At 39.7% G+C, this 17,601-nt stretch overlaps 1 protein-coding gene across 4 annotated transcripts in view; it reads right to left on the bottom strand.

Annotated features, from left to right (window-relative positions):
- Nucleotides 1-17,601, bottom strand: part of KCNJ3 (potassium inwardly rectifying channel subfamily J member 3) — a 198,988-nt gene that overhangs the window by 170,144 nt on the left and 11,243 nt on the right. For 3 of the 4 annotated variants that reach the window (XM_073305508.2, XM_073305510.2, XM_073305507.2), the window contains exon 2: nt 11,236-11,452. The exons of the other annotated variant lie outside the window; for it this stretch is intronic. In XM_073305508.2, the coding sequence (XP_073161609.1) occupies nt 11,236-11,452 (217 nt within the window). The remainder of the gene's footprint in view (nt 1-11,235; nt 11,453-17,601) is intronic. 4 annotated transcript variants of the gene reach the window in all.

Genomic DNA, 17,601 nt, shown 5'->3' with positions numbered 1-17,601 from the left:
GCACTCCACCACCAAGGGCTTAAAGGGTGGTGAGGCTGCATCTGCTTGCCAGTGCCTTAGCTAACACAAAACCAAGCAGTCAAGGACTCCACAGTAGCATGGAAGGAAGATGGGTCGGGAAATACATGTGGATGCCATCTCAAAAAGCCACAGTTGCTGTAGATTAAGTAACCATTCTTTCTTCCACATAGATTCCACTTCCGGAGACTCACAAGCAGTAACTTGTGTCCTGTGGTGCTCACAGTATACTAGAATAATGACTGCAAGACAGTTCTACCGACACAGGCGTCTGATCTCGAGCCCTCCAACAGAGAATAGTGCAGGGTGAAGGTGTGAATGGAACTCCAAGCAGCAATTTTGCAAACATTTTTTGAATTAGAATGCCTCAAGAGATGCAACAGAGGCTGCCTGGACTCTGGTGGAATGAGCCCTAACTTGCACAGGTGGGTCTAACTAGACCTGCTCATACCATGTCTCAACAGTCTGAAACCAGTTTGATAGGTTGCCCTTTCATTCTGTTGAGAAATGTTAGAAACAGTCTAGGACAGGGGCACTGTTCCCTCTAAGCTGTGTGCGTACACACACAGATCCTAAACCCCACACACACACACAACGAAACACAGCACGCACAAAAATTTGCACAGAAGACAAGTTTGCGCACACGGCCTGTCAAAAATTAGAGTGAATATTGGACAGGGGTTGTTAATCTGTTTCTTTCTGAACCCCACCCCCCCAACATGTTATAAAAACTCCATGGCCTAGCTAGCCACAACAACTGTTTTTCTGCATATAAAAGGCAGGACCAGCGTTAGGGAGTAGCAAACAGAGCAACTGCCCGAGGCCACACACCACAGGGGGCCCCATGAAGCTAAGTTACTCAGGCTTCAGCTTTAGCCCAAGGTGGCAGGGCTCAGGGTCCCGGGCTTCAGCTCCATTAAGTGGTGCTTTGGTTTTCTGCCCTGGGCCTCAACAAGTCTCATGGCAGCTCTGCTTGGTGGACCTCCTGAAACCTCCTCAAGTCCCACCCGGGGGGCCCAGACCCCTGGTTGAGAATGACTGGTCTTGGAGATTTCCTGAAGAGCTTTGTTCAGTAAATAGTGAGACAGGCACCTGGCAACATCCAAGGTATAAAGCATGGCTTGTCACCCAACTACGTTGAGGTTTGTGGAAGAAGACAAATAGGTGAATCATCATATTAAGATGAAAATCAGAAACCACTTTAGGTAAGAACCTTGGGTGAGGTCTCAAAGTCACTTTGTCCTTCTGGAAAACAGCATGGGAAGATCCCAACATCAGGGAGCTGAATCTCCCCTATTCTTCTGGCCAATGTAATGGCAATTAAAAGGGCAATTTTAATAGACAGTTGGTAGAAAGGAGAATATGCCAGCAGTTCAAAGGGAGAACCCATCAGATATGTTAAAACAATACTGAGATTCCAGCAGGAGGGTGGGTCTCTCTGATTGGTGGGAAGACTTGAATAAGCCCCATAAGGAATCTAGTCATGGCTGGATGGAAGAAAGCAGGGGGGCTTCCACCAGAGGGTGTTGAGCACAGATAGTCTCCCTCTGATGGCACTAATGGAGACACCTGAGTGTCCTAAGGTGAGCAGGTAGTAGAGAGTGATGACAAGCAGAGCCCCCACAGGGGACAGCCAATTCTCTACAGCTCAGATGAAGACTATCTTCCATTTGGTAGCATATGTGGGTTTAGTGGAGTCTTGCTGCTCTATGCTACAATATTTGGAACGGTCAAGGAGGAGGATCTATCTGTAGATGTTAGCCAGCCAGCATCCAGGCAGTCAGAGGGAGGGAAGAAGAGTCCAGCTGCAAAACTCACCCCTTCAATTGTACGATCATATCTGGATATGTTGATTGGAGGCCGTACTAACAAGTTCATGAGGTCACAGTACCAGAACTACCTGGGCCAGGCTGGGGCTATCAATATCATCAGGGCTGCATCCTGTCTGATCTTCCCAAGCACTCTCAGTATCAGGAGAATAGAGGGTAGGCATACATGACCCTCAGTGACCACAGAATGAGAAAGAACCTGAGAGAAAGCCATGACCAAGTTCCCCAATGGAGCAGAATCTGTGGTATTTCTTGTTTAGGTCTATTGTCCAATACCCCCACTTGCACAAGATGTCTTAAATCCTAGAAAGACCATTTATGGTTGTCTGAATATTGTCAGCAAGAACTTGTAGGTAGTACACATAGCATTCTGTAGACCAGGAATGTGAAGGGTTCGTTACTCATGTGGCTTGATGATTGATGCACTGGTCCTAACGATTGATTGTTTCCTGATGCGGTGGCAATGAGTATGCCTCTCCCTGTTTGTTGACACAGTATATTGTTGTAGTATTGTCACTGAGCACTTGTACTGTGTCACCCTGAAGTAACAGGAAGAAACACATGCACGCCAGTGGAATAGCATTCAATTCTACATCATTTATGTGGACATTTGACTCCTGGGGAGACCAGAGGCTGTGACTCTGAAGGTGGCCCACATGAGCTCCCCATCCCACTCTTCATGCATCTGTTATGAGTATCATGCCCGGATGGAGTCATTCAAGGGGGAAGGAGAAGGCAGATAAGGTGATTATCAGCTATCCAGACTTCTCCCCAAAACATGCTTCTGCATAGGGAGTTAATAGCTTTGCTCAAATTTCACTTCTCAGAGACACAAAAACAAGGGCAATTAGGAGTAAAATTTGCTATTTCACTGCAAGAGAAATAAGCTGTCAAATCAGCCCATCAAAGCAAATGGTAAAATCTATGTCAGCTTAACCTTAGAACTGAAAAACCAAAGAGATGTTATTAATTAGGGCCTCAATTATACCTATGCTTATTTAACATTAACATAAAATGGTGTGATATGTCCTCCCACTTCTAAATACCATTTTTATTTACTTTAACTTAACATGCCACTATTTTGGTGTGACATGCAAAATGTGTGCACTCCTCTTGCTACTCTGAGTTTTCTATCGAAGATTATTCCCCAAGCAGAGCCATTCCCAATGATCTAATCATGATATTACTAGTTCGATTGCAGTAGAAACACTCAAAAGGCAACCAAATGTGCTTCTACTTTTTAATATCACATTTTAAAGCAGTTTTATTTCCAACTATGCTGAAGCCCATATATTAAAGGAAAACTTTTCATTTTTAAAGATCTTCTCAAATAAATGTCTGTAAGAATTTAAAAAGTGAAAAGTCTCAAAATATAAAACACGTTAAAAAAATTGAGTGCTACATTGTTTCCCTGATACTTTTCTCATGAGTCCAACTATCTCATATTTTTTTCTTAATATAATTGGAATTCTATATTTTCCTTCACACAGGTTTTTGTTTTGCTTTAGTTTTTTTTTTTAAAAAAAAGGAAATAAAGTTCTTCCTTTCAACCTAATATACTAGATTTTTATATGATGCAATATCTGGCATGTCAGTATCAATGAGATGATAGAGAATGCTGAAAACAGTTGAAATGAAGATTCTTCAAATGTTCACTGGAATTCTTGACATTAAAACAGCACAGTAGCTTTAGTAATTTACACTCACTCTCTCAACTAAGGATTTTTTTTACTTTATTCATTATAATTAGATTATTAAAATAGGATGAGTTTAATAGGTAGAAGTCCTCCATGGGCCTAATCCTATAAACCACCCATTTATAGAACTCAATAAGATTTCTTTGTGCCGGGAGACTACAGGACTGGCCCCTGTGTTCACAGTACTTTTCAAGAGCGTATTGAGAATATTTTACCATAAAAAAAGCAAAAACTGAGTTTAGGCAGATGGGTATTGAATTTCCATTTAACTCAAGCTATAGAAACAATAAGCACTAAGAAAGGCCTTTGCAGTTCATTCTGTCATGTTAGTATCAACAAATGCACGGGACTAAGAGTCTAATATGAACCACGAAGGATTAGTTTTCGAGCTCTTCACAACTGAAGGGGAAAACACAGCTCCCCCATATGATATTTTTATTATTTCTAAAGTGATCTCTTCTCCATGGTAATGACTGTCTGCAAGTCAATTTTATAAAAAAAGAAAGCAGCTTCAGAAAACTTACTGTGTTACAGGGCTGCTTAAGGTTTTGAAATTCAGATATATTATGTAATCATATCCTCTGTGCTGACATGTAAACTCACTTTGGAAATAAAAAAGGGTAGATGCAAAATGGAAGAAAGGCTGTATAGTATTCTAAATATAAATTCATAGTGTTTGAAATTCACCCCTGTGCTGATCCTCTGTCGAGAGTGAGGTTCACCCTTACGGAATTAAGGCATCAGAACTAAAAATAAAATGTTTTGATACTGTGAATTTGAAAGTAGAGTCAGATTTTAAGTTTTAAAAAAGCAGTTCTCTAGGCAAACAATAGTTTACTTAATGGCAACAGAGAAGATCTTTGTCTAAAGAGAGAAACACCAGAATAATAGAAAGGCATTATGTAACGTGAACAGGTGCATACAGTACATTGTTGCATATGCCTTAAATTTGACTTTTGGAATCAACCATATGCCAGGATAGATGTGGCAACAAATTCAACACGTTGTCATTATAATATTGGAATGTTCAGTAATCTGAACACTAAAAATTAAATTTCAAATCAGTTTGAATAAAATAAGCTAAAATATTTTAATAGACGGTTTTGCCATTACAACAAAAAGATAATGGCCCCTATCATTCCATCAACTATCAGACAGGATGAGGCTTGGACAGAGAAGGATGGAAAGGTTTGGAATCTGTGGTTAAAACTATGCCCTGCTTTCTTCCTGCAATCCCACAGAAGAATTTGCATGGGAATAAGGTTCTGTGGGAAACCTGCTATCTGGAAGTGGGATGGGGGGCTTCTTTCCTAAGTTGCTGACACCCACACCTAGATTAAATGAAGCTGCAAAAAACACAATCCCAATCCCTTGCTTGCAACTCCTTCAGAAAAACCCTTGCTCACTTTTAAGGCAACTGTTCTCTGAGAACACTTCCCACATTGTGGGAACTTAAAAGGGGGAAGTAATGTTGGCTGGAGTAGCAACAGAGACAAATGCTAGGGAATAAGAAATTTTACTCCCTTGCATATCCTCAATCATGCAATCACTGTGGTAAATAACATGTAGTAAAAAGCAGTCCCTTCTACATGTACATTTTGAGATACAGGGCATATTCCTGATTCCACTGCATTCAATAAAGTCATTTTGCTACCGAATTCAATGAGGCCGGGATCAGGACAATTAGGATTATCAGTGAATCATTGCTTCTCATGTGTTCATTTGACATAGCAAAAATGTTCCATCCTTCATTACATTTAAAATGAAACATTAAACTACTAACCTTCACCTCATATTTATTATCACTGAAGAATAGTAATGGCATTAACGGACTTATCATATATATGAAACATGACCAACATCAAAAATAAAGGTTTTGAACTTACACTAAATACAGATTTGGAATGAAACGTTGATGCTAATCAATTAAAATTACTGATCTATCATAAACGTATATTTTTAAAAGGTTAGGCTTTCTGTATTCTTTTTAACAGGAAAACTTGCACACTTTCCACCTTTCTTTACTGGATAATCAATAAACTCCTTAGCCAACGGTCATAATCATACAGCTAAGGGTAGCCTAGAATTCCTCGTTACCTGTAAGGGGTTAAGAAGCTCAAATAACCTGGTTGGCACCTGACCAAAAGGACCAATGGGGAAAGAAGATACTTTCAAATCTTGGGGGGGGGGGAGGTTTTGTTTGGGCTCCTTGTTTGTGTGTTCTCTAGGGAAGCAGAGAAGCATCAGGTCAGAAAAACTCCTTCTCTTAAAATCATCCTAAAATGAGTCTCAATATTGCAAAAAGAGTAAGTAAATAAGGCAAGGCACATTAGATTATCTTTTGTTTTCAGCTTGTGAATTTTCCCTTTGCTAGAGGGAGGCTTATTCTGTTTTCTGTAACTTTGAAACTAAGCCTAGAGGGATCTCCTCTGTGTTTGTGAATCTTTTGTTACCCTGTAAAGTTATCTTCCATCCTGATTTTACAGAGTTGATTCTTTCATCTTTTCTTTAAATAAAATTCTTCTTTTAAGATCCTGATTGATTTTTCAGTGTCCTATAGACCCAAGGTGTTGGGTCTGTGCTCACCTTGTTTACCTATCTGGTTGGTAGATTATTCTCAAGCCTTCCCCAGGAAAGGGGGTGAAGGGCTTGGGGGGATTATTTTGGGGGAGATAGGGCTCCAAGTGGCCCTCCCTGAAGGTTTGTTTAAATCACTTGGTGGTGGCAGCATACCATCCAAGGACAAAGAAATTTGTGCCTTGGGGAAGGTTTTAACCTAAGCTAGTAGAAATAAGCTTAGGGGGTCTTTCATGCAGGTCCCCGCATCTGTACCCTAGAGTTCAGAGTGGGGAAGGAACCCTGACACCAACCAAGTAAGGACTTCTATGAAAGCACAGATGACAGTATTAAGGACAACCCACCAAGATACAGGTCAAGAAGTCTGGTGGGCTTTAAATTGAGGGAAGGTTCTGAAAGTTTGAGAGGGGTTCAATGGAACCATGTTTTGGGAACCTGCATGTCACTCAGAGATAATTTCATGGAAGGAGGAGTGAAGTCCATGCCTGTTGATCCTACAGAAGGCATCAAGAACAGCAATGTTTAAACAGGGACCATAAAGGGAATCATCTCAGACATTCCAGTATACCTACTTACACTAGCACTGTGTGTCTTCCTACACTCCCTTAGGGTGATCATTGTTCAGCAAGGCACAAAATGTCATTTTGTTCTAGGTGAGTATATTAGGCTGAGATTTAGGGACCAGTTCACCCAAGAGTGTTTGCCAGAAGGCCATTTCTTGCCTGAAGGCACTGGTCCTACACTACATGAGAGAAGAAGTAATTAGAATAAACCCCCAGATGATACACTGCTGGCAAGGAAAGCGGCCCAAAACCCACAGCAGAAAAAGCTCTAGCCAGGCTGAGTCCTGTGAAGGAAAAGTGGCAGGCCGTTTCTTCACAGCCCCCATCCACCTGCAGGTATGTCCTCTTGCATTACTAGTGGTATTATAGCCACTAATGTAGCTGGCAGTAGAGCCGCTGCCTTTCACCTTTTTCCTCCTTTCTGCTGTTACATTACATTCAGCAAATTTTAGCAAGTGTGTGTGTTAGTGGGAATGGCATTTCTCCAAGGCCACCTCATACATTCACTGCTACATGGGTCAACGCCAACCTATACAGAAGTACTTCCTCCTCTTCCTACCATGAAACCATTACTAACAAAGTAGGCAGTGACACAGGAAACTGCTATTTTCCTTTGGTGTCCTACTTCCACGTTGGGGCTCCATGTGATACAGGCACACCTAAAAGCTGGGTGAGTAACGTGAACGTTGACTTTAGACGTGGCCTCTGGGGAGACGTAGGTTAGTAACTGGGTAGCATTTTGTTGCAATTGTGATTCAGAATATACAGAATATATCCCAGATTATAGTTTTACTATAGGAATGTTTGTAATATACAGTGATGTTGTTGGTAGTTTTTCCTGGTTCTAGGGGTTGTTTGGCAGGAAGATTTTAATCCTTCTAGATGGGAATTGTTGTTCCTCTCTTCTGTATGGACTGATCATGGTAGATGCTATACAGATGCAATGCCCTTTGTTCAGCAACTCTAAAGATCAGCATCATCAAGAGGGTTGAGTTGAACAGCTAAGGGAAGCGCTTAAGCAACTGTTAAAAATAAAGGAGCAAGCAGAAACCTAGCTGTAGCAGTAGGTTATGACTGAGCTGAAATACTGCCCTATTGAAGTCAATGGGAATTTTGTCATTGATTTCAGTGAGGCCAGGAATCTTAATGCTCGTTTGAGCTGTAGATTAGCAGATCACTTTTAAAGTAGATAGAAGGAATATTTTGTAGGGTTGAAATCGGGAGGCAGGGATGATTGGTTTGTTTTTGGCCACTTGTTTCTCTACTGAACTTTAAAATTAAAAAGAGTAGTTTTTATATAACCCTTACCTGGTTCTTCAAGGAGATATCCCAACTTCTCACAATAATGGAAGGTGGGAAGCAGGGCACTTAGTCATCATAATTTACATCATATTAGTTTGGAATACCACTGGAATAACAGAGATACTCTTCTATTTAAGATACACTCATTATAGTAAACATACATCAAGCTGCACCTGCTGTCCAAATTTGGAGGAAAAATTCCTGCTTCAGACCATATCTACTGGGAAGCCTATGAAAGCACATATTGCTAGTGCAGACAGAGAAATCGGTCCACTTTTGTCCTAACCCATTTTGTTTCCCTGGAACTGCTGTGGAACATTTTTGTGTTGAGGAAATACAGTCACTCTTCCAAAGGAGTTTGGATACTACAGTTTCTGCGTCTTTGTTATGATTCAACTGTGACCATTAGATGACACTGCAGAAGTGACATCTATATGAATACAAGTCATAGCAACATTATTATTATATTTTCAAAAGAGGATCCTCTCCCTTAAAGCTATGCTTTTAAGGCCAAATGTGTGGGCTGATGCTGTCCCCAAATCAAAGCAGAAAGGGAGTTCCTCATTAGCCTCAATTTACCATATGAAGGCGGTAGGGTCTGTTACCAAATCTACTCCCCTTATTGAAAATATTACATCAGAAACTTCCTTAGTGCGAGGAAGAGCTCACAGTGGTGAAAAGTGATCCAAGGATCTCAGTTAAACTTACAATGAACACACCATTAAAAAAGGCCAGTATATGAATCCAATAAATAAAAACGTCAGCGTGCAGTATTTAAGGCTATGCGTTGTGGGGGGAACCCAAATGATGTGAAAGAAGCTAAGTGGTGTTTGCTGGTCTCAGAGATCACAGAAGCCTCTCTGTGTGAAAACCATGTGGTCAGAGGGTGACCACTTCTCCACAGCATCATCAGCCCAGAAACCCAGGCAAAATAATAGTGGATGAGTTAGTGTTACCCTACACAGGTAGCACCTTCCACTATAAGAACTGATCTCCCAAGGAAAGATTCAGGAGCAATCACAAGACAAGTGAGCCTAGGAACTAGTGCATAGAAAAGGATGTCCATGTGCACAGCCCTGGCTTCTGCCAGGTATCCTGAGATCCATGGGGTTTCCAGAGATTTATGGGAGTAAGCCTTCTTCAAGGTCTGTGTGTGGGCAAATCCTGCCTCTCATCCTCCCCAAAAAATCAGAACAGTCTGAGTGGGAACTCTGAGTTTTTCCCAGGTAGATGACAATCTGGTCCTTAGAGAAGATCAGAACTGGTATGTTTAAAAAGAAGGTGACATGGCAGTTGATAAAATTTAAACAAGTTTTCATTTTAAATTGCAGTATATTTTGGGAAGAGATGGTAGGAAGGAAAGGAAGGAAAAAACTGGAGAAGGATTTTTTTTTTAAATGTAAAAGGTAATAGAGAAACTTTCTAATTTTCACTTTATTTCCACTAGATTCAGTTTATTGTTCAATCCAGAAACATGAGGTAAATCCCTACAAGTAATATGTTTGGCACCAGAAACTAGACTAGACTGCCTTTTTATTTCAGTTTTTTATTTGTATCACTTGTATTTTTCTTCTCTCTAGATCAGATTCATGGTAAAAACTGTTCACAGTGCAGATGCCAAATGTATTTTGTATGAAATCAGGCCCCCACCTTCTTCTTTCTTAGTCCTCTTACAGTACCATCCTTTTCCCATTTAATTTCTCAAAGCTTGCTTTCCCTGCTGCACTCCACTGTTTCTTCTACATTCTCAAACTCTAATCGTTTAATTCTGCTTCATCTCTCACCAGTTAATTCAAGAATTGGGTTGCTTTCTCTCTGAGCTTCTCCTCTTCTATCTTCTGTTCACATTCTCTCTATTGTACTCTAAGCGCTTTCATTTTTTTCATGCTTTATCCATATATTATTTTTCACTTCGTTTATCACACTTTTGTCTACTTCTATACATCTAGCTCCTGATCCTAAAAATTCATGTAAGTTAGGGTTTGCAGAATAAGATCCTACTCCCAGCAGCTGATTTTGATAACATGAAGACCATCTTAAGACTAGAATATTTACAAAAAGTGAATTAAAAAGGGGGTGAAAACCCAGTCTAAGCAAGTTTAAAATTTCCAATTATTATTTGCAGAATTCTTTTCCCATTATCACCAATCTCTAATAAATAGCATATGCATAGTAGTTCTGTTTATATAAACATTCTGAGTCTCAGTTCTTAAGATTTTACACAAGCAAAACACTCACTAATGTTAGCAGGAGTTTTAGTTGAATAAGGATAGAACCTAATTCTGCTCTCACTGACTTCAGTGAAAGCTGAACTGAATTTATTCAAGGACTGCGAGCTTAGTCCCTCTGGCTTCTATCCTGCCACAACCTCTGTGCACGTTGACTCTTGTCCAAACGCTCATGGCCCTATATTATTCAATATTCCATCCTCAAAAAACTGGTATTTTTTGGAACCAAAGGTGGTGTATTCAAATTACATTACTGCTGACAATGTTCAGGATTAGAACAGTATGTTTGGATTAAAAATACAGTTAGTGGCATAAATTCTTCATAAAATATACTCCCTTGTTTATGCACACAGTGTACTTTTCCCATTTAGAAGGAATCTAATATCAAAAGTTTCTCTTTATTTTAAATATTTCCCCCCTATTACATTTGGGTAGTACAAAAATATTTAAAAACAAAAATATGAACTGAAAAAATAGTAAATAGAATATTTTCCTAAATGTATTATCTCTAAATATTCTCCCATTGAAGCCATGCTTATCAGCATGCACGCAAGCATACTGGCGAGTGTCCACTAGTAACTCCAACACAATCATGCATGTACCTTGCAGCAAACATAAAATACATTATTCTACAGTAAAGACTGCAAAGAGAACAGACCTGCATGCATCTGTCATTTATTTTCTACTTTCCAAAAGGCCCGAGACAGGCACAACTGAGCAGCTGAATCAATTTCTACAGATATTTACTGTTATTGTATTAGCTTACCAACCATCTTGGGCACGCAGATGCATATTTATAAAACATACATTTCAGTTTTCAAAACAATCTCTCAAATAATATGTAGTTCATATGAAAATAGGTGTACAGTAACCTTGTATTCATTAATGACATTCTACGACAACAGAATAAAAGCCATTGTAAAAATCTATTTCGCTTTTGGAAAAAGCAAAACAATTATAAAATATATACAAACATAATTTTTGCTGGGTGGTTGTTTTTGTTTTGTTTTTTTTTACTCACCAGTTGTTTCCACAATGCCCTCTAGGATGACGACAATCTCAAACTGTTCAGTTTGCATGCTTCGCTGAGAGAGGTCATAGAAGGGGCTTTTGGCATCAATCACATGGCAGATTGTAAGCGGGGAAACAAGAAAAAGTTGATCTGCCCCTGTGCTAAAACCTACATCCAGTTCAAGTTGATCGAGAGGGAGGAACTCGCCCTCAGGTGTCTGCCGAGACTAGACAAGCATGCAGAAAAAAAAGAGAAGAAATCACCTCTAGTACAGCAATTTTCGAGACAGCCTGAAAGCAATTCACATCATTGCCAACACTTTGCATTATCAATCATCTGAGACAAAATCCAAACAAATCATTACGCTGCTATGTTACAGAAAACCAGGCAGAAACCCAATGTTGTTCATATAGAACATGCATGAATTATTTACAATATACATCTAACTATAATTACAGCTCACTAACTCAAGAGCTTTGGAAAAATGCCTGGCCCCAAAATGTCTGTTCACACAAATTACAGAAGTGGGTGTACGGCAGTGGTGGTTCTGCCACCAGGACACTGCCACACTGAAAAGTCAGGAAATAAAATCAGAGTAAAATAAATGTGCCTTTAATCTAATTCTGCAGCTCATTCACAGCCCTAATTTTACAGAACAGCTCAGTCAAATGAAGTATTCATGTAGGGGCAGCTCCTCCCATAGCTCAGACTACAGAGTGTAAATGTGCATGTTTGACTAGGGGGCCCCCGAGAAAAGCAGCAAGAGTTCATTGAAAAGCCACAAAAACAGCTGAAAGGAAATTTGAAGAGTACCCTTAATTAGAGCCCTGCTACTATTAGGCAAGTGGTTGCAATCAAGTCCATGGGACTAGTCACATGTAAGGGACTACTCCCTGAAAGTCAGGGTGGCAGATTCAGGCCATTAATAAGTATCTGTGCAGCCAGAGTGTGTTACATTGCCCTTCCTACAAGTTTAACCTATTACCAACTGGTGTATATATGTTAAAGTGTAATATAAAACCACTGCATGCTACAGAATGTATCCGAGAAGACCAAAGAGTCAGAAGTCCACTTACAGGCCTATTATAATAAACTTATTTCATACATCTACTGCATTTAAACATATTAATGGGCTGCTCATCAAAATATAGGTGTATGGAAGCTGATTAACAATGATTAATGGCAGTGTAAAAGTGAGTAGAAAACATATTTTAAAGTATTCCCTTAGAAGTTTTTACTCTATAACTACATACTCAGTGTGCATAACTACATAATCACAGAGTAGAGCGGTGTTTGTTGTTGTAGTTAATGGTTTCAACTTCTTTCCTATAAGCTGTATTTGAAGAACCTCAAAACAAATCTGTAAAAATATTCTGAGCTGAATGTTGAAGTTCAAGGTCTCAGCTCAAATGAACCTAGTTTAAAAAAATCTGCATATTTAAGTTAAACTTTGCAGGTCATTACTATTTCAGCACCTGAACTAACATCTGTTTAATCTCAAACGCACTAGCTATGCCTGCCACCAAAACACGACACCTCCCACTGCCCTTCACAATGCTGTCTTGGAGCCCAACTCTATTGCATACAAGGAGCATGGAGTCCTCTTTCCTTGTCTGATGCATCATAACCATAGCAGTTCTCCAGCATTAGCAACTTCTGTGTCTCTAAAGAAGCTGGGTAAATTTCACCATATCTAAATGTACACTGGTAATTATAAGTTGCAAATAAAGCCTGTGGGGTTTATTATTATATGATGTATAGATTCTCAGGGCACTTCTACACTGCCCTGAAGTTCAGACTACGGTGGCCTGAATAGCACTGTACACCAAAGTGCTACACTCAAACTCCCTCATGTGGATGATTCAGGTGTGAATGAAAAGGTTCCTAGATCACTTTAATGTAATACTGTCTGAAGAGGATTACATTAATATGAACTAGGAACCTTTTAGTTTGTGCCAGCAGCATCCACACAGGGGAGTTACAGTGCAGCACTTTGGTGCACATTGCTATTCATAGCCCCATAGTTCAAACTGCATGGCAATGGTGACAAGCCCTTCAATTTTTCTCTATGCTTTGTTTTATATTTAAAATATATCACAAGACTAACACCAACAGCTAAAACTGCCTTTTATCAAAAACAGGTCATATGTCCTCCTTCATGTTATTCTTTTGCATGATTCTGTTTGTTAGTGAACAAGGGAAAACAGGATGCAAGCTTTCTAGGTTTAATGTCAAGTCGTTATGAAAGCTATTTGGTAGGTAGCAGAATTGCAATATCAAAGGCAATTCTGCAAATCAAGATTCAACTGGAATCTATTTTAAAGCAGTTTGGAAAAATTCACAGATTTCAAAATGTTGATGACAACTGTCACTTTTTTTTCCATTTCTGATCATCTTAATCTATCTGTATAAGGCAGCAACATTGCTTAAAAAACGTAAACCTTCCGAGTTTAACACTTTAAAAAAAAAAGTCATATTTTATGGCTGTAACCATAAAGATGAAAAATATCATTCCAGTGCTGTGAAAGACACTTTTTAATCTGATTTAATTGAAACTTTTGCTTTATAGGCTACATTTTTTGTCTATTATTCAAACGTACATACTTCAAAATTTAGGGAAAATTGTTTTTCTTTCAGTTACAGTAAGTTTAGGTATTGTAGCATCATTGGTTAAAATGCTGCAGACCAAAATGTGATTTTCCACTTTGTTTACGTTGCCCAGTTCTACAATGGGATCTGCATGGACACAGCACTCCTCTTGTGCAAAGGCAGGTTTGGAGCCTTAGCTTGTCAGTTTTCTTTCTGTTTGTGAAAATTATTCACTCTGCAACAGAGGATTTGAGGGAAAATGTTTTGTTTAATAGGAAAATGTAATGGTAAAAACCACAAAAATTGGCAGAGGGATTCAAGGACAGGTATAGAATCAGAAACCACTTTTAACACATTTATTAAAATTTGACTAGATTTCAAGTTTATGATACTCATTTAAGGTTTGTTCTGGAAAACCTTTTTCCCAGGTGATGAGTTCTTACTCACACAAGTAGTCCCTTGGCCTTACTTTCATGAGTAAGAACACATGTGGCTACTCACATGTATAAAATTTAAATTTAATTTAAACAAGATTGGACCATTTTCAGATTAGAAATATAGCGCACAAATTTTAAAAGAGGATAATTAACCATTGGAACATCTTATCAAGGGCTGTGTTAGACTTTTCATCACTGGACATTTGACAATCAAGATGTTTTTCTACGGGATATGCTCTAGTTCAAATAGGAATCATTCAGGGAAATACTAACACCAGTGTCATACAAGAGGTCAGACTACAACAGTGATTCTCAAAGCCGGTCCGCCTCTTGTTCAGGGAAAACCACTGGCGGGCCAGGCCAGTTTGTTTACCTGCCGCGTCTGCAGGTTCGGCCGATCGTGGCTCCCACAGGCTGCAGTTCGCCACTCCAGGCCAATGGGGGCTGCGGGAAGCAGTGCGGGCCGACGGATGTGCTGGCCACCCTTCCTGCAACCCCCATTGGCCTGGAGCAGCGAACCGCGGCCAGTGGGAGCCGCGATCGGCCAAACCTGCAGACGTGGCAGGTAAACAAATCGACCCGGCCCACCAGGGGCTTTCCCTGAACAAGCGGCAGACCGGCTTTGAGAACCACTGGACTAGATGACCACAATGGTTCCTTCTGGCCTGATAATATATGAAGGAATCTTCCATTTTATTTCCAGTTAGTTTTAACCTTGTAAATTACCAGCTTATAAAGAGAAAATTATCCTACCTTCAAGAACTAAATATAACAACTTTATGTACTTAATTTCATCGAGTGGCTCAGGCAATAAATTGAGTGAAATGCAAGTGGTTTGTTAATATAGCCATGATCTCGCACAAAAATTGAATCTTAATATAATTTTTGGATTACTAATTTACATATGATGTATAGTAACAAAGGACACTTTGCAATTTGTTACCATATATCACCCTCCTTCTTCTCTTCCTATTGACTCAATACACCTCCTTTCCTGCTGCTCTGCCATATTTTTCCCTTCTTCTCTCCCACCTCCTGCTGTTGCTCTGATTCTTTATTTCTCTTTCTTAGTGCTCTGACTATGCTGGCTAGCACAGACCACTGTAGCCTTTGCTGGTAACCACGGTTTGTTGTTGACTTTACCTCATAAAACAGAGAAGTTATTTTTTCTAAGTAAAAGTGAACTAAATCAAAAACTGGCACATCTGCAAATACCAACTTTTGATATAAGTGACCAAAATGAAGTTTCTAGTTTAAAGTAATATTTTAATACCTTTTAAAACTATTCATTACTGATGTAGGCCAGATCTTGCATGCAACTTTACTTTGCACGCAACTAACATGGATAGTCTTATTTAACTCAAGGGGATTACACACACTGATAAAGTTACATTCTTAAATGTTGGCAGGATCCAGCTTGTATTATTTCCTCTAATTATGTCTTTTGTTGTTATAATTCAGAAGGCATCAGTAATTAGTTATACTGGGACCATAAACATTTACATAAAACTATACACTATATCTGCATATATTTAATATACACACACACACACACCCTTGGATTGTAATGTTGAATGTATTATAGTCAGCATAGCAGTGAATTACAAAATCCGACCATTTATGGGACCGGAGGAAGTCATACTAGTTGCCCTGAGAGAAAGATCCAGCTTTTAAGCAACAGAGGACTCTGCTCTGGCAGCTGTATATTAAAAGCCTCTGCTCTGGCAGCTGTATATTAAAAGCCTCTGAAACCTAAAGATCCTTTCAGATAGGCAGTGGAACAGAGGGTCAGAAATGGGGTGTTCAGGGGGAGAGAGAGAGACAAATGAGGAATTCTCTGTGAAATTTCAGGGTTAACCAAAATAGGAGCAGTGGAAGAGCAAGAACCATGAAAGCCACAGGTCTAGCACTCTGAAGCATCTGTTTGAATTTTTAAATGATAGTGCTATAATTCCATTTTGAGATTGGATACTCATGTTTTAACATAATAGTTTATAACATCACCAGAACCCTTTGTAAAATGTTTGTTCTGTGATATAATTGCCTGTTTATTTTTTATGGTCCCCTCTCAGGATTTGGTCCTATACATTTTAAAACTATACCAAAAAACCCAAAGCCAGTCTCTAAGAAAATCATATTTCAGATTCATATGTAATCACAGGTTATATTTTATAGCCCTGAAGTTTTAGCTGTGAAATATGGGGTGGGGTGAGAAAAGCCCAAGAGATTTTATTGCATTTTATTAAAACAGGATTCCAATACGACAATGAATTCAAATCCATCATAGATAGAAGTGACTGAGTTGCCTCTGCTATCACATCCTACCACAAAACAATGAGCTTTATGTAAATATATCAAATCAAACTAAACATCTAAAACACATCTGTATAAATATCCTTGTCTGTGCTTCTCAAAGGAACAATATTTTGCCAAAAACATACAGGTGGGCCACCAGACAGTTTTGGAAAGGAATTGTTTTTGTTAGCAGTCTTGTAAAAACACAATGCAACTGAATAAGGGTGCTGTACTTAACTTGGTGACATGGTTACGACATGATGGCATCTAAATCAGTAGCTGCCAAAATTGGCGCTACTCCACTGTGTTTTGTATGCACTTTGAATAGCTGAAAATACTTTGCATACAACCATAAACTTCAGTTTATAGGCAACACAAGCTGCCTTAAGCACTGACGGAGGTGGGGCATGGAGCTACACAAAACTCAAAAGTCATGGATGAGGGAGTGTGTGTGTGGGGATGGAGGGGGTGCATGCTGCAGAAAGTCTGGGGAATGTTAAGCTAGCTAAGATGGATGCTGAAGGCTGTAGGGGATAGTTAGTTGCTGCATAGAGCTGTCTGAGGTAAAGCTGGGCTTTTCCCCACACCTGCTGCCACTGCCTAAACCCTCCCAGCAGCATCTCTCCCTGGATCCAGTAGGGGAAGCCAGAAAGAGAGTAGATATGGAGGCCTCCTGGCTGCCTGCTCGGCAGGTTACACAGCAGCCCTTGGTGGCCTGCAGCAGCAACTTCTATGACCATGATGGACACAGGAGATCTCAGCTGAGCTACAGCACAACAGGGTAGCTGAATGAGAGTGCAGTATTGCCACCTCTCTCCATTTTATCATGACTAGCGATTTGGGGGTGTTCACTTACCTGTCTCATGAAAAAAATAATGAAAGGCTGACATTGACAACTTATTAATTTTCATAAATATTCAAAATGGCCACCATCTCCTACTACTGCCAGTGGGGCTGAAGCCAGCAAGATGGCCACCATTTCCCTACAATTCAGATGCATGTGGAAGTGAGGCTGTCCTTAATAAAGGATATGGGGTGGGTGGGGGGAGAAGGA

This window comes from Lepidochelys kempii, chromosome 11 (genome assembly GCF_965140285.1).
Source record: "Lepidochelys kempii isolate rLepKem1 chromosome 11, rLepKem1.hap1, whole genome shotgun sequence".
Taxonomy (NCBI): Eukaryota; Metazoa; Chordata; order Testudines; family Cheloniidae; genus Lepidochelys; species Lepidochelys kempii.
This window is presented reverse-complemented; position numbering and strand designations above follow the sequence as displayed.